Here is an 18,761-nt window from a genome sequence, read left to right as displayed (position 1 = left end):
TGTAACGTCGGCAGATACAAACCACCGATGAAGACGAGGACTATAACAACGGTAGCCTTTCTGAGTTCTAGAGTAACCCAGAAAAACACACCGTTCTGACCTTGGATCAAGTTTATCACGACCTGGACCCAAATGATGAACAAAGCAAACACACCCAAATACACGAGGTGTGAGAGGAAAATGGTCTTGTTGAGGATATAAGACTTGGAAAGGGGAAGAACCACGAAGGACCGATGAAGGAAGGCGAATCGAAAGAAAGCATGAAGTTAAAACCGCATCGCCCCAAAAGGACGTAGGAACTCGCATCTGAAACATTATGGTACGAGTGACATCGAGTAAATAGAGCATTTTTCTCTCGGCTACACCATTCTGCTGCGAAGTATAGGCACAAGAGGATTGATGAAGAATCCCATGAGAGGAAAGATAATTCTGAAAGCTATGAGTGCCCGAGAAGAATTCTCGAGCATTATCAGTACGAAGACATTTAATAGTGCAATTAAATTGAGTTTTTATTTCAGCATGAAAAGATTGAAAGGTTGAAAACACCTGAGAACGGTCCTTCAGTAAATACACCCAAGTCATACGAGAATAATCATCAATAAATACTATGAAATACTTGAACCCAATATTTGATGCGATCCTAGAAGGTCTCCAGACATCGGAATGAACTAACTGAAAATGACTATCAACTCGACTAACGACTCGGGAAGAAAAAGATACCCTGCGGTGCTTCCCGAGTTCACAGGACTCGCACTGGAATGAAGACACAGAGGCAGGAACTAATGACGTCTGCTGGAGCCTCTGAAGAGAAGGATGTCCAAGACGACAATGCCACTGAAAGGCATCCACAAGGCTATGCAAAACAGTAGAAGAAGGTCTGCAATCAAGACGATAAAGTCCATCCACCTTACGACCTGAACCAATCGTCTTTACAGTCGAAAGATCCTGAAACAAACAATAAGAAGGGTAGAATGAGATTGAGCACTGAAGGTTTTTCGTTAATTGACTAAGAGAAAGTAGACTGAAAGGAGATTTAGGAACACAGAGTACATAAGATAATATGATACTAGGGGAAGGACATACAGTGCCAATACCAGTGATGGGAGTAGTAGATCCATCAGCTAGAGTAATGGTTTGATAGTCAGAGGGAAAAGAGCGAAAGGATGAGAGCTGAGATGAGTTACCAGTCATGTGATTGGAGGCTCCCGAGTCAATAATCCATGACCCGGAGCTAGAGAGTAAAGTAGTGGGTGAACTACCTGGCTGAGCAAATCCTACAGTGGAAGTGAGTGTACTCTGACTAAGGCGATGTTACCCCACATAATCTGTCCCGGTGAAGGTAAAGGCATCATCGGCATGTGCAACGACAGTACTAGGTGGTGGAAGAGGCGCCTCGGAGCGGCTGGCCGTAGATAGATGGGTGAAGCGAGACAGTCGAAGATCAGAATGGAGAGTGTAGCAAGTCTCAATCTGGTGGCCATCACGCTGAATGAAGGGTCTGTAGGCCAGGGAGGCTCCTGACGAAGGAAACTGACTTTGCCTCACCCTAGAAGGTACGTCTCAACGGCAACCTTCCAAGGTAGGTAGTTGGTCTCATCAAGTTTGGCAGTAGTCAACTTTGGATAAGAGCCATCCACATATGCCAAGGTGGGAGAAGAAGAGATAGTAGAGGGGGGGTGGCGAGGCACAGACCTCAGTGGTCATGCTAAGAGATGAATCCACAATGACAGAAGGGTCCATAGTGACAAAAAAGAACTAAGAGAGAATAGCCCTCACACGATCTACTAGACGGATAGGAGTAAAGGAGGGACCAACTAGACAAAGGAATGGCTCAGAATGCGGCTTCGTTAGCCAGGAACAAGCCAGGAGACGAAGCATGGAGAGGATGAGACGAAGCCACGAAGAAAGGTCAGGAGAATGAAAAAAAAATCAGCACATTAGGGCTGCAAAAATAAGGGGTGTGGAAAGGAGATTAGGTGTTCGTCTCGTCTCGTTTTCAGGGTTAGGGTTCGTCTCGTCTCGTCTCGTTTTCAGGGTTATGGTTCGTCTCGTCTCGTCTTCAGGGTTGTGTTCGTCTCGTCTCGTCTTCAGGGTTAGGGTTTGTCTCGTCTTTTCTCTTCTCGTCTTCAGTGTTGTGTTCGTCTCTTCTCGTCGCGTCTTCAGGGTTAGGGTTTTAGAAGTTCTAGGTTTTGGGTTTCTTCAAAGATGGGTGGTGGTGGAGGGTGGGTTTTGGAGGGTTAGGGTTAGGTGGGGCAGAGAGGAGGGGAGGGGATGGGATGGAGTTAGGGTTAGGGTCAAGGTTGAAGATGAAGGTTGATGGAAGTCCCTTGGGATCAGAAACCCTAGGGCTCTGATACCATGTTACGAGAGATTGATAGAAGAGAAAGTGAGTTAGAGCTAGCTCCCCCTCACTATAGTATTTATATATTAAGAGATAGAAATAAATACAGTGACTATAATGCCCCTACTGGACTTATTCTAACAGCCACCATCTTACGTAACCCTAGTATATGTTGTGTTACGTGAGAGGTCCACTTTCAGACTCAATTTCTCACCTCTTTCTCCTTTCTTCCTCTTTTTCTCCATCATCACCATCAATATGGTATCTGAGCTTATTTAGGATTGTCAATCGCCTTCTTTCTATTTCCCCTCTCTTTCTTCTCACTTAAAAAAAGGATAAAAGATCATACGGCCAACACTAAGGTATCGCCCCTGGGGGGGTGGTCGTGACCGCCTTGCCCCCATACACCGCTGTCACCCACCTTACCACCTGCGGCTTAGCCACTGCCGTCGTTGAATCCATCTCCGGCACTCTTCGATTCACTTGGTAGGGCTCATTGTTCCATAACCAATCACAGGTGCTAGTGAACCATCAGTTAGAGTAACAGAGGAATATCAAATATTGAGAAAGCTAAAGTCTCACTTGGCAGGTGGTTAGAGGCTCTTGAATTAATGTCCCAAAGTGAGGACTGTGTGGGAACAAGATCTATTGCCTGAATGAGCCAATGTAGCTGTTAACTTACCAGCTTCTCCAATAGCTTAAGCTGTTGGAGAAAGGCGTTATTTATCCTTTTATACTTTAACACTCCCCTGCATGTGTGGCCCAATTGGCAAACATGTGGCACATGTGGTCCCACTTTGGGCCGACCATCGCATGTGGATTTTTGCTATCCAGGAGGTTTGAACTCGAGACCTTTGGCTCTGATACCATGTTAACTTACCAACTTCTCCAACAGCTTAAGCTGTTGGGGAAAGGCGTTATTTGTCTTTTTATTCTTTAACAGTATCCATGGTTGAGGAATGACGATCTTGTTATTGCTAATTACTCTGCATAGATTTTTCATACTCTTGTGAAATCACAATTGAATCGCTAGTGGGAGTACTGTGCTGTTGATTTTTAATGGGAGCATGCTGTGAAGCTTCATCCTTGTCAGCTATATAGGAGAATAGATTCTCCCATGCTGGTTTTTTGAAGTCCCACCAATTCTCAGGTATATGATTGGATCTGCCGCAATGCGCATAGTTTTTGATGCCATATCCTCTACCACAACGTCTTCCCCTTACAACCATGTTCACTACCACTATCACTTTTGTCTACCAAGGATGTCAATGAAGTCTTCTTTCCAATATTGATATGTGAAGATGATTTTGATATCTCAACGCGCTGAAGTCATAAGTAAAGGATATATAAAGAGGGAAGCTCTTTGCTAATCAAATTGTGCCCAATAACTGATTGATATTCTGGACTCAATCCAGAGAAGAACTTAGCAACCTTAAACTTTTCTCGTTACCTTTTCAATAGTTAAGTCAGATGTGAGGTTGATACCAGTTTAACTCTTCCCATGTACTATAAAATGTTGTGCTCATTGAAACTCTTGTTTTCTTGTTGGAAGAAGAATATATTCTCAAACACAGTTTCGAAACTTGCCCGCATAATCATTGACTCACCCGAGTCGACTCTTTTTACTTTGGCTGCCTTCTTGTCTGATTCCCGCATTTGCCCTACAAAGTCAATCAAAACCCTTTGACTCTCCCGATTACTCGATTGCCTCAATCAAGTACTTGGCCCGTTAACCGATTACTCAACTGCGTCAATCAAGTACTCGGCCCATTGCGACGAGTCAACTAGGATTTTCATTGGGTGTGTTTAGACCTGATTCGTATTTTGAAACACTACTCAAACACTCATACACATGATATATTTTCATGTGAGGAATACTTTTCAAGTATAATTTCTCAAAACTCTTTGGTCACATCAAGAAACATATTTGCATTAACTTGTGGTTCCATATTGTTCTACATTGAAGTCATTCTCTTCGAGCCATTTTCCATTTTTTTGAAAAGATAACACAATATACTAAGAAGAAAAAAGCTTACAAGGGGGTTGAGGTTGCCCCTCACACATGGCATCCCGATGAGCACCTTATTTAGCAAGCAAATCAGATAAACCATTTCCTGATCTAAGGATACTAGAAAACGAGAAATCTAAGATTTTACAGCTGTCCACAATCTCATTTATGAAAGATGATAAACGTCAAGGCCCCAAACTCTTTCTTTACACCTAAGAAATTGCATTCAATGAGTCACCTTCGATAATAGTTGGTCCATTAAACTGATTCTTATAGATCTTTAATCCCATAAGGATAGCCCTGATCTCAGCCTTCTTACGTCTGATCTCCCGTTAGGGACAAAGAAAGAAAAAAATCTCACCGTTTTTGTTCCTGAATACTTCTCCCAGCCCAACTTGGCCCAAATTTCCAGGTAAAAGCCATCAATATTGAGTTTGATTGCATTCCCAATGGGCCTTCTCCATCTCGCCACATTCTTTTTCTTTTGAGACCTTTCCATGATAAAAAATTAAAAATATCCCATCTGCGATATAATCTTGGTGGTTGTACGCTTGTACCTAGGAAATTTCTGCCTAGAAAAAACCCAACGAATGTTGGCATCCTCGCTTTTCCATATCTAGCTCGCAATGGATGGTGGACAGTCCTCAAACGCAATCAGACTTACTGGGTCCATTTTAAGTTAGCGTTTTCAATTTTTCCTTGCCATCAAAGGCTACCTTCAAAGATTGATCCAATCTAAGGTAATTGGGCCAATTTAGGGTAACTTAAGAAAGCTGCATCCCATGCAACGACTTTTGCTTGGTCGGTTGCGCACAGATGCATTAATACTTGTGAAAGGCTTCAGAGGACGAGTGTTCGGCTGGCAAGCAGGTGTGCCCTATGTTGTAATTGCACTGAATCAATTGACCATTTGCTGTTGCTATGCCCTTACCCCTATGAGGTATGGATGGGGATCCTCAGATTTTTTGGAATGTGTTGGGTGTTCCTGAATAACATTTCAGAGATGCTCATGAACTGGACGAGAACTTTTCATGGCTGCTTGGGGCAGAAGATGTGGAATGCTATTCCATTTGCAATAATATGGTTCTTATGGATAGTACATAACAACAGAATTTTCAATGATCGGAGCAAGGCTGCCAGATTTTTATGCCTCTCCATTGTTATTGCAATTATCTCATGGGCAATCTGTAAAGGGAGTGTGCCATATTCAATATCACATATACTGCGGAACGGATTCACAGTCCTGGCGACCAAGCTGAATTGGTTACCACCGCTGGAGGGCACTCTTAAACTTAATTTTGATGGAAGCTTGCTGGGAAATCCAAGACTTGCGGGGGGGGGGGGAGGAATTCGTGACCACAACGGAAACATCATTATGACGTTCTCAGGACCGGCAGGTGTCTGCAATGTGAACGAGGCGGAGGCTAGAGCACTATTATTCGGGCTTCGTAGGTTTAGGAATCGTAATTTGGGGTCCTTAATCGTGGAAGGTGATTCAACCAACGTCATTGGATGGGCGAGGAATCAATGTCCTGGTCCTTGGCAGCTCGCAAATCAGATCGATGAGATACGAGATCTCATGGGTATCATACGTCCATTGCTGACGCATCGAAGGCCTACGGCCAACACTTTGGCTGATCGATTAGCAAACGACGGAGTGGGATTATCGGTTCCGAATGTTGTATTTAATGCTCTAGGTGCGAATCTCCTGTAATTCTCTGTAAACATAGGGACATCTTGTCCCTTCTTTGTGTAATTTTCTTTCGGAAATAAATAAACTGTTACCTTTATATATATATATATATATATATATATATATGAGAGAACGGTTCCTACACATATGTGTAGAGAGTTCTCTACACACTAGCTTAAAATACAGTGGGGGCCCACATTGTTTGGGTGATCCAAGCCATCCATTTTAAAGGCCCTCACATAGATAGGGTGTCTACAAAAAATCAGATCCATAGGATCATCCCAACCCTACGATTTGTGGAGGTAAAATGGATGTCTTTAAACCTTCACAAATTAGTCCATTTTTTGCCTCCACAGTTCGAATGGTTAGGATGATCCTATGGATCTGATTTTTTGTGGACACCCTATCTATGTGAGGGCCTTAAAAATGAATGGTTTGGATCACCCAAATAATGTGGCCCCCACTGTATTTTAAGCTAGTGTGTAGATAACTTATCTACACATATGTGTAGGAACCATTCTCTCTCTCTCTCTCTCTCTCTCTCTATATATATATATATATATATATATATATATATATATATATATAAGAAAGCTGCATCCCTTGCATCTACATGATGTTTGCAAAGTTGGGTTTATTTTTACTCATTATCGGGATTCACCAATAGGACAACAAACCCGATTTGTATGAAAAAAATCACAATAGGGAAACAACTTACCTATATTGACATTAAATCCTCAATTAGAAACTTGGGCAGCAAGTGAGCACAATCTGCAAGAGTGCTGCACAACCACAAACAGGGCAGCAAACTAGCACAATGGACACAAAAGCATCACAATCATGGTTTTAAATTTCAGATAAAACATTTTGTTCGGCCAAAATATTTCAATTTCTGCGCCTATCGAAATGAAATTCACTTGGATATGGAAAAATACCAGATTACGCCCGAAATTTCAGGATTTCATGAACGTTCAGGTCAAAATATGCGAAACATGCAATTTTTCATATAACATAAGAAGCAAAGTTTCTCTTGAAATGTCAATGTTTCGATAGAAACCGTGACATAAATTAACTCTACTCGAAGAAAAGAGAGCAACAACAAGATTCCTTTTAGATATTTCTAAAAAAAAAAGACAAATTAGAAGAAACACTAGAGGTGAAGAATCTTAGCTTGATTTCGGCCGTGATTTTGTATTGAAATGTTTCTATGATTTTAAAAGATTTTGGCCTAAATTTTGTATCGAAACCGAATTGTTTTGGTTTCCCTGATGACCGAAATCAAAATTTAAAACCGTGATCATAATCACTAATGTGGCAGCAAGGCAGCCTTTTAGCCAATCCGCATAGGAAATCACAATCACAATTTATGGTAGCACAGTAGCTACTTCACACGTGATATATTTTCATTTGAGGAATGCGTCTCACATATACTTTCATATACCTCTTTGACCATTTCAAGGAACATTGTGTTTGCATTAACCTTTTTTTCATATTGTTCCGCAGCCAAGTAGTAATTTGATAGTTCTCCTTGATCCATTCTTTATACTTACTGTCTGACCTATTTCGGTCCATTTCCTGTCAATGTTTTCAATTTCCCCTCTCCACCGAGGGCTATTTTCACATATTGAGCTCATATTATGGGGATTCACATATAGGTCAGCAAACTGTCTTATGCAAATAATCACAAATAGGGAGGCAACTGAATTGTACCAATGTTAATTCCTCGATTTGCAAATAGAGCAGCAAGCTGGCACATTCTACAAGAAGGCAACACAACCACAAAACAGGGCAACAAGATAGCAAAATCTGCACGAAGGCATCACAATCACAATACGACGGATGCAAGGAAGCACTCTAGCCAATCCACTCAAGGACAGCTAAATCACAATTTGATGCAGTACATTAGCTTCTCCACATGAAGGCAACGCAATCACAATTTAGGGAAGCACACTAGCTACTCCATATGAAGACAGAGCAGTCATTGTTTTGGGTGACACACTAGCTACACATGGTTTTAAATTTCATCCGAATTGGGACCATAGAATTTTCTATAGGATTCAATTCATAGAAGAGTGGCAAAGTTTAGGACCGGCTGCCAACCTGACACCAACCCTCCTTTATCCTGGCTTGGGACAGGCTGTGAAAACACAGGCGGAGTTTCGGTTGGGACCTAAACAAAAATTTCACGAAATCCGAAATTTCGGATTTCCCAAATTTCAGCCGAAAAGTTTCGGTCGAAATTTTGAGAAATTCATTTTTTTGTCAAAAAATTAGTATTTCCCGTTAATTTCAGCCAAAATTACCGAAATCATTAGCTAATTCTTTTTTTTTTTTCACCGGATTTCAGCCGAAATTACAACGAAAACCGAAATTTAAATCCATGGCTACACTACATAAATACCGCACAGCAGTCCATACGAAGGAGATCAACACTCCACATGAGGCAGCACAACCACCCAATCATTAAAATTAACTTAGGCACAAATTAGAGAAATAATCTAATCAATCCACACAAGGGAGGCATTATGCTTCCATGCATACATATCATTCTTCTTGTAGAACTTCCTCATTGATTTATCATTGAAAGCGGAATACTTTTAGGCTCCGTTTCTTTCGACGTAAAAATGGACGTAAAATTTGTTTCACGTTCATTTTTTACGTCGAAAGAAATGGAGCCTCAAGGACACAAACTAGGGCACAAAAGCGTAGAGGCCTCCATGGTCTTTCTACATTCAAAAAGGGGAGAAAACTTGAAGGTTTGCTCATCACCAGAGATCTAAGGAAAGCAAAGGAGGGAACGGGAGATCAATCTACGGTTTCAAGGAGAAAATCTTAGAAATCAGACCAAGAATAATGTGGATCTTGGCTCTGATACCATGCTAAAGTGAATAAGAAAAAGTTCTTGTAGGAACCACCAAAGGTGTGGGGGGATGCAGTGGAGAAGAGAAAAGAAGGAAAGGAGAGGAAAGAAAACAGGAAAAGATGGGTTTATAGCATGTGAAGTACAACCCCACGACTCCCATAAATCTCTTATATAATACCCAAAAATATTGCAATAATGCCATTAGGGTGTCCATTATGATGGGCCCCATCCTAACCACACACGAATAACTTGAAAGCATAAATAAAAAGAAGGAAACTAGAAAAAGGATATGGATATATGGATTAGGACTATACCAATACTCAGATACTCTTGGCTTTTAAAGGATTCGAGTAACACAGGAAGCAAGTCAAGTCATTTTTTCAATTGCATCAAGACAAGTCTTGTTATGGGGTTCAAGACTTGTGTCTTGCCCTTGAAGACACAGCAGTGATGGCTTTCAAATTATGAGTTCACACACAGTTTACTCACCAAAAAGAACAGGTAAAGATCCACGCTTTTTTATTAAACATATATTTTGTGGTGATTTGAAATGATTTTACTTTGCTATACTTGTGCCGCCCACAGTATGGCTCCAATGTTAAACCTGTGTGTGAATTTTGTTGTCAAATAGGTCAACCATGGCCGGATGAGGGAAGATGAAGCACGGAGATATTTCCAACAACTTATTAATGCTGTTGACTATTGCCATAGCAGGGGTGTATATCACAGAGATTTAAAGGTAAAAATTGCTTTGTATGCCACATGACAGGGAGTGTCTATTTCATTTTGTAATGCGATATTCCAATGATTTCGGAAGAAGATGAAGGTTGATTGTTTTCATTCAATTTCTTGCAGCCTGAAAATTTACTCCTCGATGTATATGGGAACCTCAAAGTTTCTGATTTTGGATTAAGTGCACTATCCCAACAAGTCAGGGTAATAATAGCTGCACATTGTTTAAAACCATTTTTACTTCTATTATTTTTTTTTGCTTGAATGCATGTGCAGTTACTGGATCGTTTTGCCATAGATGAATGGTATGCTCTAATTATATTTCTGTTAAATGACTAGCTGTTAGTTGACCTGATCTAATTTATGATGGATAGTATGGCTGATACATGGGATACGTGTTTGTAAGGAAAAAATATTGAAGTATTCCTACCTTATGTATTTATTAGAGCTATACAGGGTTCTTGTGAGAATAATTTTGGAGGTCAACCTTCTTGAAATTTATTGGTATCTACCGGCAACAATTATGTCGGGCAAGGTGTGATTGAACTTGTTATCTTGTCACTAGCACCTTAATCTTACTATTGCAATATTAGTGATTGAAAATATTGTGCATGTTAAGGGCATTTGGGCGTTAACTAATTCCCTTTTTACCTTTTACCTCTGTTTCAAAGATTCAGATTCGCATGTTGGGATCTGACACGGATTTGAGGTGTTAGATTCGGCAAACCCCAAAAACTATGATTAGTCGATTCAATGATTTTTATTAAATAAAGTAAAAAATAAAAATAAATTTTAAAACTTTATACATGTGTGTGTGTCTTCATAAAAAATTGAGGGTGAAGGACCGAGGCATCAGGGTTTTTATTAAGAGAATCGAAGAGGAGGGGGTAAGTGGTTTAATGTTTGAGGGTGAAGGGTTGAGGCGCTAGGATTTTTATGAAAAGAGGATGGGATGTGCTTTTATAAAAAAAAAAGTTAAGAAAACACGTTTAAAGGAAAAGTATACAGGATTTGCATAAAAGAGATAATGATGTGTCTGATTCTTCTGAAAAAATAGAATTCGTGCGGGACATGGGTGCGGAACCAGTAAGCAATAAGCCCATGCCGGGTCATCCGATCTAACGAGTGAGGAACCAATAGAGGAGGCTCCTCTAGAAGGTCCCGAACACATTGTTTTTCAAATTTAATTAAAATGAAATAGAATTACAGTAAGGTATACCTGGGTACCTCTTTTGAATATGCAAAGAATATGTTCGCTACGTGGGGTACCGTTGTGAATGATAAAGAAATGGATTGGAAGTCTTCGTTTGGAGTAGAAGCCTTCACTTCATATCACTTGAAGCCTTTGGAATAGACATAGTGGAAGCCTTCACTTCACTTGAAGTCTTTGGACTTAGAAGAGAGTAGTACTTTGAATCTTTGGTTAGAAGCTTTGGATCTTTGGATTTTTGATGGAGTAGAAGCTTGGACTTTGGATCTTTGGACTTGAATCTTTGCATAATTGTAGTACTTTGAAGCCTTTGGTTTGAAATTGGTAGTAGTAGTACTGTAGTAGTAGTAGTAGTTTAGTGAGAATAATGTAGTAGAGAATGCAATGAGTGGAAGAAGAAAGTAGACGAATGTGGAGAGTATGTTGTGTAGATGTCTTGTATTATGGCTCTACAGGATCCTGCCGGACTAATGTGCCCCACTCACACTTGGGTCGAGGTACGCGGTTAGCTTGCTGTGGTGCGTGGGAAGTGCGCATGCTAGGGGTGGACATGGTTCGGTTCGGTTCGGTTCGGTTCTGGGTAGGGTATACCCAGAACCGAACCATATATAATCGGTTTCCTGAAATTGGAACCAGAACCGAACCATACATGTTTGGAACCGAACCGAACCAGAACCATATATAATCGGTTCGGTTCGGTTCAGTTCTGGGTTTACCCAACCTTCACCAAATGTAGATATTTTGCCTAATCGTATTTATAATCGGTTCGGTCCTGTTTATATATGAACTACAAAGACTAACATGCACGAATTTGGAATAATCAGGCACAAATTTGCACAATGCAAAAATTATATATGACCTACAAATATGCACAAATTTGGAATAATCAAGCACAAATTTGGGGGGTGAATTAAAATTTTAAAGGCAAAGCAACACGTTAAAGAGGGGTGAATTAAAAGGGGGTGGGGTGATTTTATCAAGCGATGAGGCATTGGGTTTTAAGGTGAGGGTCGGTTCTCGGTTCGGTTTTCGGTTCCGGGATCCCAAACCCAGAACCGAACCGACTTTCCATCGGTTCCAGGATATCAGAACCGGAACCGAACCATATAAATATGGAACCGAACCGAACCATATGTGCCGGTTCGGTTCGGTTCTTCGGTTCGAACCGGAACCATGTCCACCCCTAGCGCATGCGCCCCTAACGGGGCTTCTAGGACCGCGCCCCAGAGGGTAAATTTAATTTACGGTTTTGCTGTAAATGATATTTCGGTAAATTTCTACATATAGCGGCATTAATATATTAGCCACATGTTATGTTATGGGCTGAGAGAATTTGTTTTTGTTTTCTTTGCAAAGAAGAAGAGTTTTTGAACCTAGAACTGAAATAGTGGAAACTCCTCTCCCGTGGATGTAGGCGCATTGCCGAATCACGTAAACCTTGTGTTTCTTGTGTGATTGTGTTTCTTTGCATCGCTTCTTGGCATTTTACTACACATTGTGGTTGATCCTTGTCAAGAAGGTATTTCTCTGTCTTTCTTCAGAATACTGAGTAATAGAAAGTTGTACGGAAAAATTAAGGTAATTTGTAAGAGGTTGAAGAAGTGAGTAGGAAAATAAGGCGTAGATCAGTTTATATAGAGGTGTAGGTGCTTGTAGATGCCAAAAGGTGCAAAATACCCTTCTAATGGCTATAAAACATTAAAAAGGTCAAAAATTAAGGGTAAAATGGTCAAAAACAGAATATAGCCGTTGCGGGGGCAGTCCTGTAAATTTATTGAAAGAAGAGGTATTTTGTCTCGTGTTTAAAAACTCGTTGACTCGACTCGGAAGTCGCCTGAGTCGACTCCCTCTTATCTCTGTCACTACTTTAGATATCCTGTTAGTTGTTTCTGTTCTGATTCTTGTCCTGTATTTTCCAAAAATCAAAGCCAAAATTTTTTCGTTGCAAGTGCTGGAATATAAAGGAACTGATCCAGACGCCTCAGTGCTTAACCATTCATGAATCATTTTAGATTTGCTCTGAACAAAACCAGAAACTGCGAAGTTCTAACTTTCTGCAGTTTTGTTTACATCGTGCTGCACTTTAGTTCTATCTGAGCTGTTCAGAAACTTTCCTCTGAAACTGTTCCTATTAAAACTAATTGAAAATCTAGAATTATGAGGCTCATAGCTGGTCTTCAACTATTTATTGTCGATTTAAAAGGAAAGCTACAGTTTACATGTAGATTTCTGGTTCAGATCTGTGTTTACGGACCAGCAAGGTTGAGGTAAAGCTCAGTTCTAGACAGTCTGACCTGGAAGTAAAGAAAACATTGTTGTCTTGTAGTTTTATTTCATGGAGTTAGTTTTTTTATGGATTTTGTTATAGATATGGTCTTTCTCGAACTGAAACCAGTTCAGTTTTGACTGGATCAAAAGTTAGCTTTTTCAGGGAATTTGGTATAGATATGGTCTTTCTCGAACTGAAACCAGTTCAGTTTTGACTGGATCAAACCATGAGCTGACATGCCAGAATTAACTGTTTTATGAAACCAGATTTATCCATCTCCCTTTGAATTCTTTTACGAAACAGATCAACAAGACTTGATTTAGATCTGTAGGGAACCAAATCTTATAGAGAATTTTCAGTTCAGAAGCCAAGAACATCTAAATCAAAACCAATAGTTTTCTGGAATCATTCTCTACTGGAAATTCAAGGGCTGGAAATTCAAAAATTGAATGCGGATTGACATAGATCTGTTCCTACAGATCAATAATATTGTGGTTGGTGTACTTTTCAACAAATTCCAAATCTTGGAGTTTCTGTTCGAAAAAAGGGAGGGACTGTAGCTGCATTTCCTGTTCAACTCAAAACTGAGCAGATATATCCTGTGCAAGCTCAAAGCACTGTACCGAATCTGCGAGAATTATATGCAGATTTGTTTCACTAAGAACTGTTTTGGAGTAAACAAGGATTGAACTGCAGTCCGCAGAATCTGAAGTGATAGTGCAGACAATTCAGTTCAGCTTGGAAGTGAACTTATCAAGATTCTGGAATAGAAGTTGAAAATGCAGCAAATTCAATGCAAACTGAATTGCTTTGAAGGTGATAGATCTTCCCATCCAAGGACTGAATTTACCGTGCTCCATATCAGAGCATAGCTTCCGTTAAGCGCTCCACATCACAAAGTCTCTTCTAAGCCAACAGAGGTCTCGGGGCCAGTCGCTCGAACCCCACTCAGCTCCTGAGAGCATGACCATGAGGCCACTCGTAGGTGAGATGAGTACAGGTCATGGGCCCAAACCACAAGATACCACCTTCGAATATTTCACATGTGGTCAACAGGGTCAGATGCTTAGAAGCACGAAGCAGGTGAGGGTGCTGGGGCGGGGGCAGGGAGGCGTGGTAATCAAGAAGAGTCTAAGGTTGGGAGCGTCGTGGGAGCATTAATGTAATATTTTTTATATGTTTTTCAAAATTCAAGTAAATAAAAAAATAGTAATTTCGAACCATCTTCACATATTTTTCAAATTTTAAGTACATCAAAAAGTAATAATTTCTAACAATCTTCATTTTTGTGCTCGCTTTCATCTTGCCTTCTGAAGATGCCTTTGTGCTCAATAAAGTACTTTGAAGAGTTGGAGGAGTTTGATGCAAGAAAATTGGCGATCGTGGGGCTGATGGTGTAATAGGAGGAGGTTGGGAGTGCCATGGGAGCGGTTCCAGTCTCTTCGAGAGCGTCATGGGATCGGTTCTCTAAGGAACGCCGAATCACGGTTTTTACATGAGAGCGGCACCCATGAGGAAGGTTCTTGCTTCTAAGGTCAAAGGTCATTAGATTGTCTGCGTGGGGCATTCAATCCCCAGACTAATCTAACATAATCCGTAGATGATGGGGATAAAATTGACCGTGAAGGAGGAAATGATCTCCTTTCTGATGTTGCTCCATGCGAGGGGACGGATGAACAATCTCGTGCTCACCAGCACGATGAAACTGTACTTGATGGGGATAATGTATAGACAGTTTGTGTGACCAAGTGTAATGTAAGACGGTCCTTTAAGAGTCAAACTCCCAACACTGTCATGTATTCCTATATAGTTTGAGCTAGGAGATTTGAGTCCATCGTCGTTATAGCTGATAGGTTCTCTAATATATCTCATTTCATGTCGATTGTATAGCTGGGTTCTTCATGCGTCTCATTTCTAAATAATTTTATGGAGCAAATAGGGGTTATATTTCAATTTGACAGTACATACTACTCGCGAACAGATGGACAGACAAATGTGATCACTAGTAGCTTCGATCATTTGTTGAAATGCTTAGCTAGCAAGGAATACCATCAATGGAACTTAATTTTGTATGTAACAGAGTTTGCGTATCATTGTTTCGTTACCCATTCCTTTGAGGCCATTTGTGGCATTCGCTTAACATACGGAGATGTGTTAGAGAGATTGCAACTGAGTATTGAGAGGAATGAGGTGGCCGTTCATCGGCACTTGAGAAGTCACTTCTTTGTCCTTGGGGTTTAGTTCGTCATTGGAATCTATCATCATCCACACTTTGGAAACTTGCCAGATCCTATCATCATCGCTTTATTTTCTTCTAGAGTTTACGACATAGACATTCAAGCAACGGGGTCTGCCTAGGATTTTTCTTGAGGTACCTTGTTTGTTGGCGAGGACGATCTCTGATCAAGTGTTCGTAGTTGAATGTGGTATAGTTACAACTACTTCGCGAGGACCTGTTTCGGCACATGTAGACATTTACTTCGCAAGGACCTGTTTCGGCACATTGTAGACATTTACTTGACAGAGTTGAGTTTCCACATGCGAGGAACAGACGTGATTCAATAGTCTTAGTCATTAGTTTCGGTTATTTTATATCGGACTTGTGTTTTTTTCCTTTTATTGTGGATTTTATTTGATTTAGTAACATTTATTTAGCTTAGATGTGGGAAATGCCCTCGTCAGCGTATGACCATCAACTGGCCGTTACCGAGCTCAAACACATCACTAATTCAAAACATGGACTTACTATTTTTAGTCAATATGAAATTACTGTTTTTTGTAAATACAAACCTTTGCCAAAGACAGCTTCAGCCCCACATAAAAGACCTAAAAGGAGGAAGTACTAGAGTAATTTTTGGATGTTTGAAAGAAAGCTCAAGGAGCTCCCAACGGCAGGGTATACTTCCCCTTCTCCCACTTCTTGCTTCTCTCTCCCTTCTTTCCATCTTTCCCCCCTTCTTTCCCTTCCCACCTTCCCACCTTCCCACCTCTATTATTACTTCTCCCTCTTTCTCCTTTGTTACATCCTACATTCGTAATCTTTCTTCCTCTCATAGTTTTCCTTTCCTCTTCACCATTCTGTTCCCCTTTTCTTCTTATCTTTCTTCCCCTTTGTTGAAGAGGAAATTAGAGAAGGAGAAAAGTGAGTTAGGGCTGTCTCCCCCTCACTCTCACTGATTTATTTATATAAGGAAATGCAAAGTACAATTACTAGAATGCCCATAGGCTTATTCTAAAACTCTTCCTCGAGCTGGAATGTATAAGTTATACATTCCTAGCTTGCTACAAATGTCACTCAACTTTGCTTTATTCAATGGTTTTGTGGACACATCAGCCAACTGTTCTGTAGAACGAGTGAATACAGTACATATCTCCCCCTTTTGAATTCTCTGACGAATGAAATGACAATCGACTTCGATATGCTTTGTTTGCTCACGGAAGATTGGATTTGTCGCAATATAGATGGCAGCCTTGTTGTCACAATACAACTGTGAAGGCGAAGGAAACACAATACTAATCTCAGACAGGAGTGATCTCAACCAGGTAATCTCTGTTCTAGTATGTGCCATTGCTCTGTATTCTGCCTCAGCACTTGACTTTGCAATGATGTCCTGCTTTTTGCTTTTCCATGAAACCAGGTTGCCTCCCACAAAGGTACAATACCTGGTAGTCGATCTCCTATCGGCAGGAGATCCATCCCAATCAGCATTAGAGAACCCCTCAATTCGCATATGACCATGACGTTTTAATAATAAGCCATTTCTTGGTGCACCCTTCAGATATTCGAGGATTTGAACTACTGCACTCCAGTGTGAAGTACGAGGAGAGGTCATGTACTGACCGACCACCTCAACGGCATAGGATATATCAGGACGAGTAACAGTAAGGTATATGAGCTTGCCCACAAGCCTTCTATACCTATCAGGATCCTTCAACAGGTCACCCTCTTTTGGAACTAGTTTTACATTGGGATCCATAGGTGCAGACACAAGTTTTACGCTAAGATTTCCTGTTTCCTCCAACAAATCCAAAACATACTTTCTCTGTGATAAAGATAAGCCGCTAGAGGAGTATGCAACTTCTTTCCCAAGGAAATATCTGAGACGTCCCAAGTCGTCTGTAGCGAACTCTTTTTGTAAGAAAGCCTTCAGTTTCTGAATCCCCCCTGAGTTACTACCTGTAATAATGATATCATCGAATATACAATCAACATAATGCATCCTACTGAGGACTGATGACTGAATGATCCACATCACACTGTTTTAGGCCAAACCTCATAACTGCCTCACTAAATCTGCCAAACCATGCACATGGAGACTGCTTCAACCCATATAAGGATTTCCTGAGGCGACAGACGGAAGAGGACAACTCCCCCTAAGCAACATACCCTAAAGGTTGCTCCATATACACCTTTTCAAGGAGGTCGCCATGCAGGAAAGCATTCTTCACATCTAATTGGTGAAGATGCCAACCATTATTGACCGCAAGGGATAGGAGAACACGAATGAAAGGGATCTTCGTATCTAGAGAAAATGTCTCATTGTAATTAATGTCGAAAGTCTGAGTGTACCCCTTAGCAACGAGACGAGCCTTCAGTCGCTCGACAGTACCATTAAGTAGATATTTAATGGAGAACACCCAACGGCAACCAACAGGTCGAGCACCGGCAGGTAGAGAAACTAAATCCCACGTCTGGTTATAATGTAGAGCACCCATCTCAAGATCCATGGCAGCCCGCCACCCTGGGTGATTGAGAGCCTCATCCAAAGACTGGTAACACAACATAAAACAGAGAGCACAACTTTTGAAAGTAGGAGTTAGACGATCATGGCAAACAAATTGAGATATTGGGTGTGCAGTAGAATGAGAATGAGTACGCGAAGCAATAGGTGGGTCAGAATACAAATACAGGAGAAGGGGTGAAGGATACCTGAGTAGAGTGTAAGGGGATCTCTGCCTATGAAGGTGATTTGGCGGGGTGTGCTAGAGGCTGTCGTGCTTGCTGCTGACGACGTTGATATTGAAACTTAATCGGTGGAGGATCCATTTTGGGAACACATGAGTCGACTTGACCAGGAGGGCTGTCAGAAGTGGATGGTAAAGATGCCGGAGCAATGTCCAGAAGGACAGGAAGAGAAATGGACACCTCAGGCTCCAACCTGGAGGTGGTAGGGACAAAACCAAAACCAAAGAAGGGTTTGGACTCAAAGGATGTAACATCGACCGATACAACCCACTTACGTAGACGGGGACTGTAGCAGTGATATCCTTTATGGGTACGAGAGTAGCCCAGAAAGACAAACCGTTCTGACCAAGGATCAACTTTATCTTGACCAGGACCCAAATGATGAACAAAGCAGATGTAGCCATAGACACGGGGCGTAAGGGAAAGGGGTCTTGCTGTGGGTATAATGTGTGATATTGAAAATCGCCATTCAGCACAGAAGACGGAAAGCGATTTACCAGAAAACATGCAGTAAGAATGGCTTCCCCCCAAAAAAGATTAGGAACTTGCATATGAAAAAGTGGAGTAAGTGCAACCTCAAGGAGGTAGCGCAATTTCCTTTCAGCTACACCGTTCTGTTGCGAGGTGTACGCACAGGAGGATTGATGTGTAATACAATAAGAGGAAAGGTAGTCCTGAA

The 18,761-nt window shown here is 41.1% G+C and overlaps 1 protein-coding gene across 5 annotated transcripts in view; it reads left to right on the top strand.

Annotated features, from left to right (window-relative positions):
- LOC143888468 (CBL-interacting protein kinase 32-like) overlaps positions 1-18,761 on the top strand; it is a 40,517-nt gene that overhangs the window by 11,520 nt on the left and 10,236 nt on the right. For all 5 annotated transcript variants that reach the window (XM_077392931.1, XM_077392929.1, XM_077392930.1 and 2 more), the window contains exons 5-6: positions 9,537-9,644; positions 9,761-9,841. In XM_077392931.1, coding sequence (XP_077249046.1) covers positions 9,537-9,644; positions 9,761-9,841 — 189 coding nt within the window. The remainder of the gene's footprint in view (positions 1-9,536; positions 9,645-9,760; positions 9,842-18,761) is intronic.

The sequence above is a fragment of the Tasmannia lanceolata genome, unplaced genomic scaffold (assembly GCF_043159265.1).
Source record: "Tasmannia lanceolata isolate RefF3 unplaced genomic scaffold, GAP_Taslan_0.1 ptg000012l, whole genome shotgun sequence".
Lineage (NCBI taxonomy): Eukaryota > Viridiplantae > Streptophyta > Magnoliopsida > Canellales > Winteraceae > Tasmannia > Tasmannia lanceolata.
This window is presented reverse-complemented; position numbering and strand designations above follow the sequence as displayed.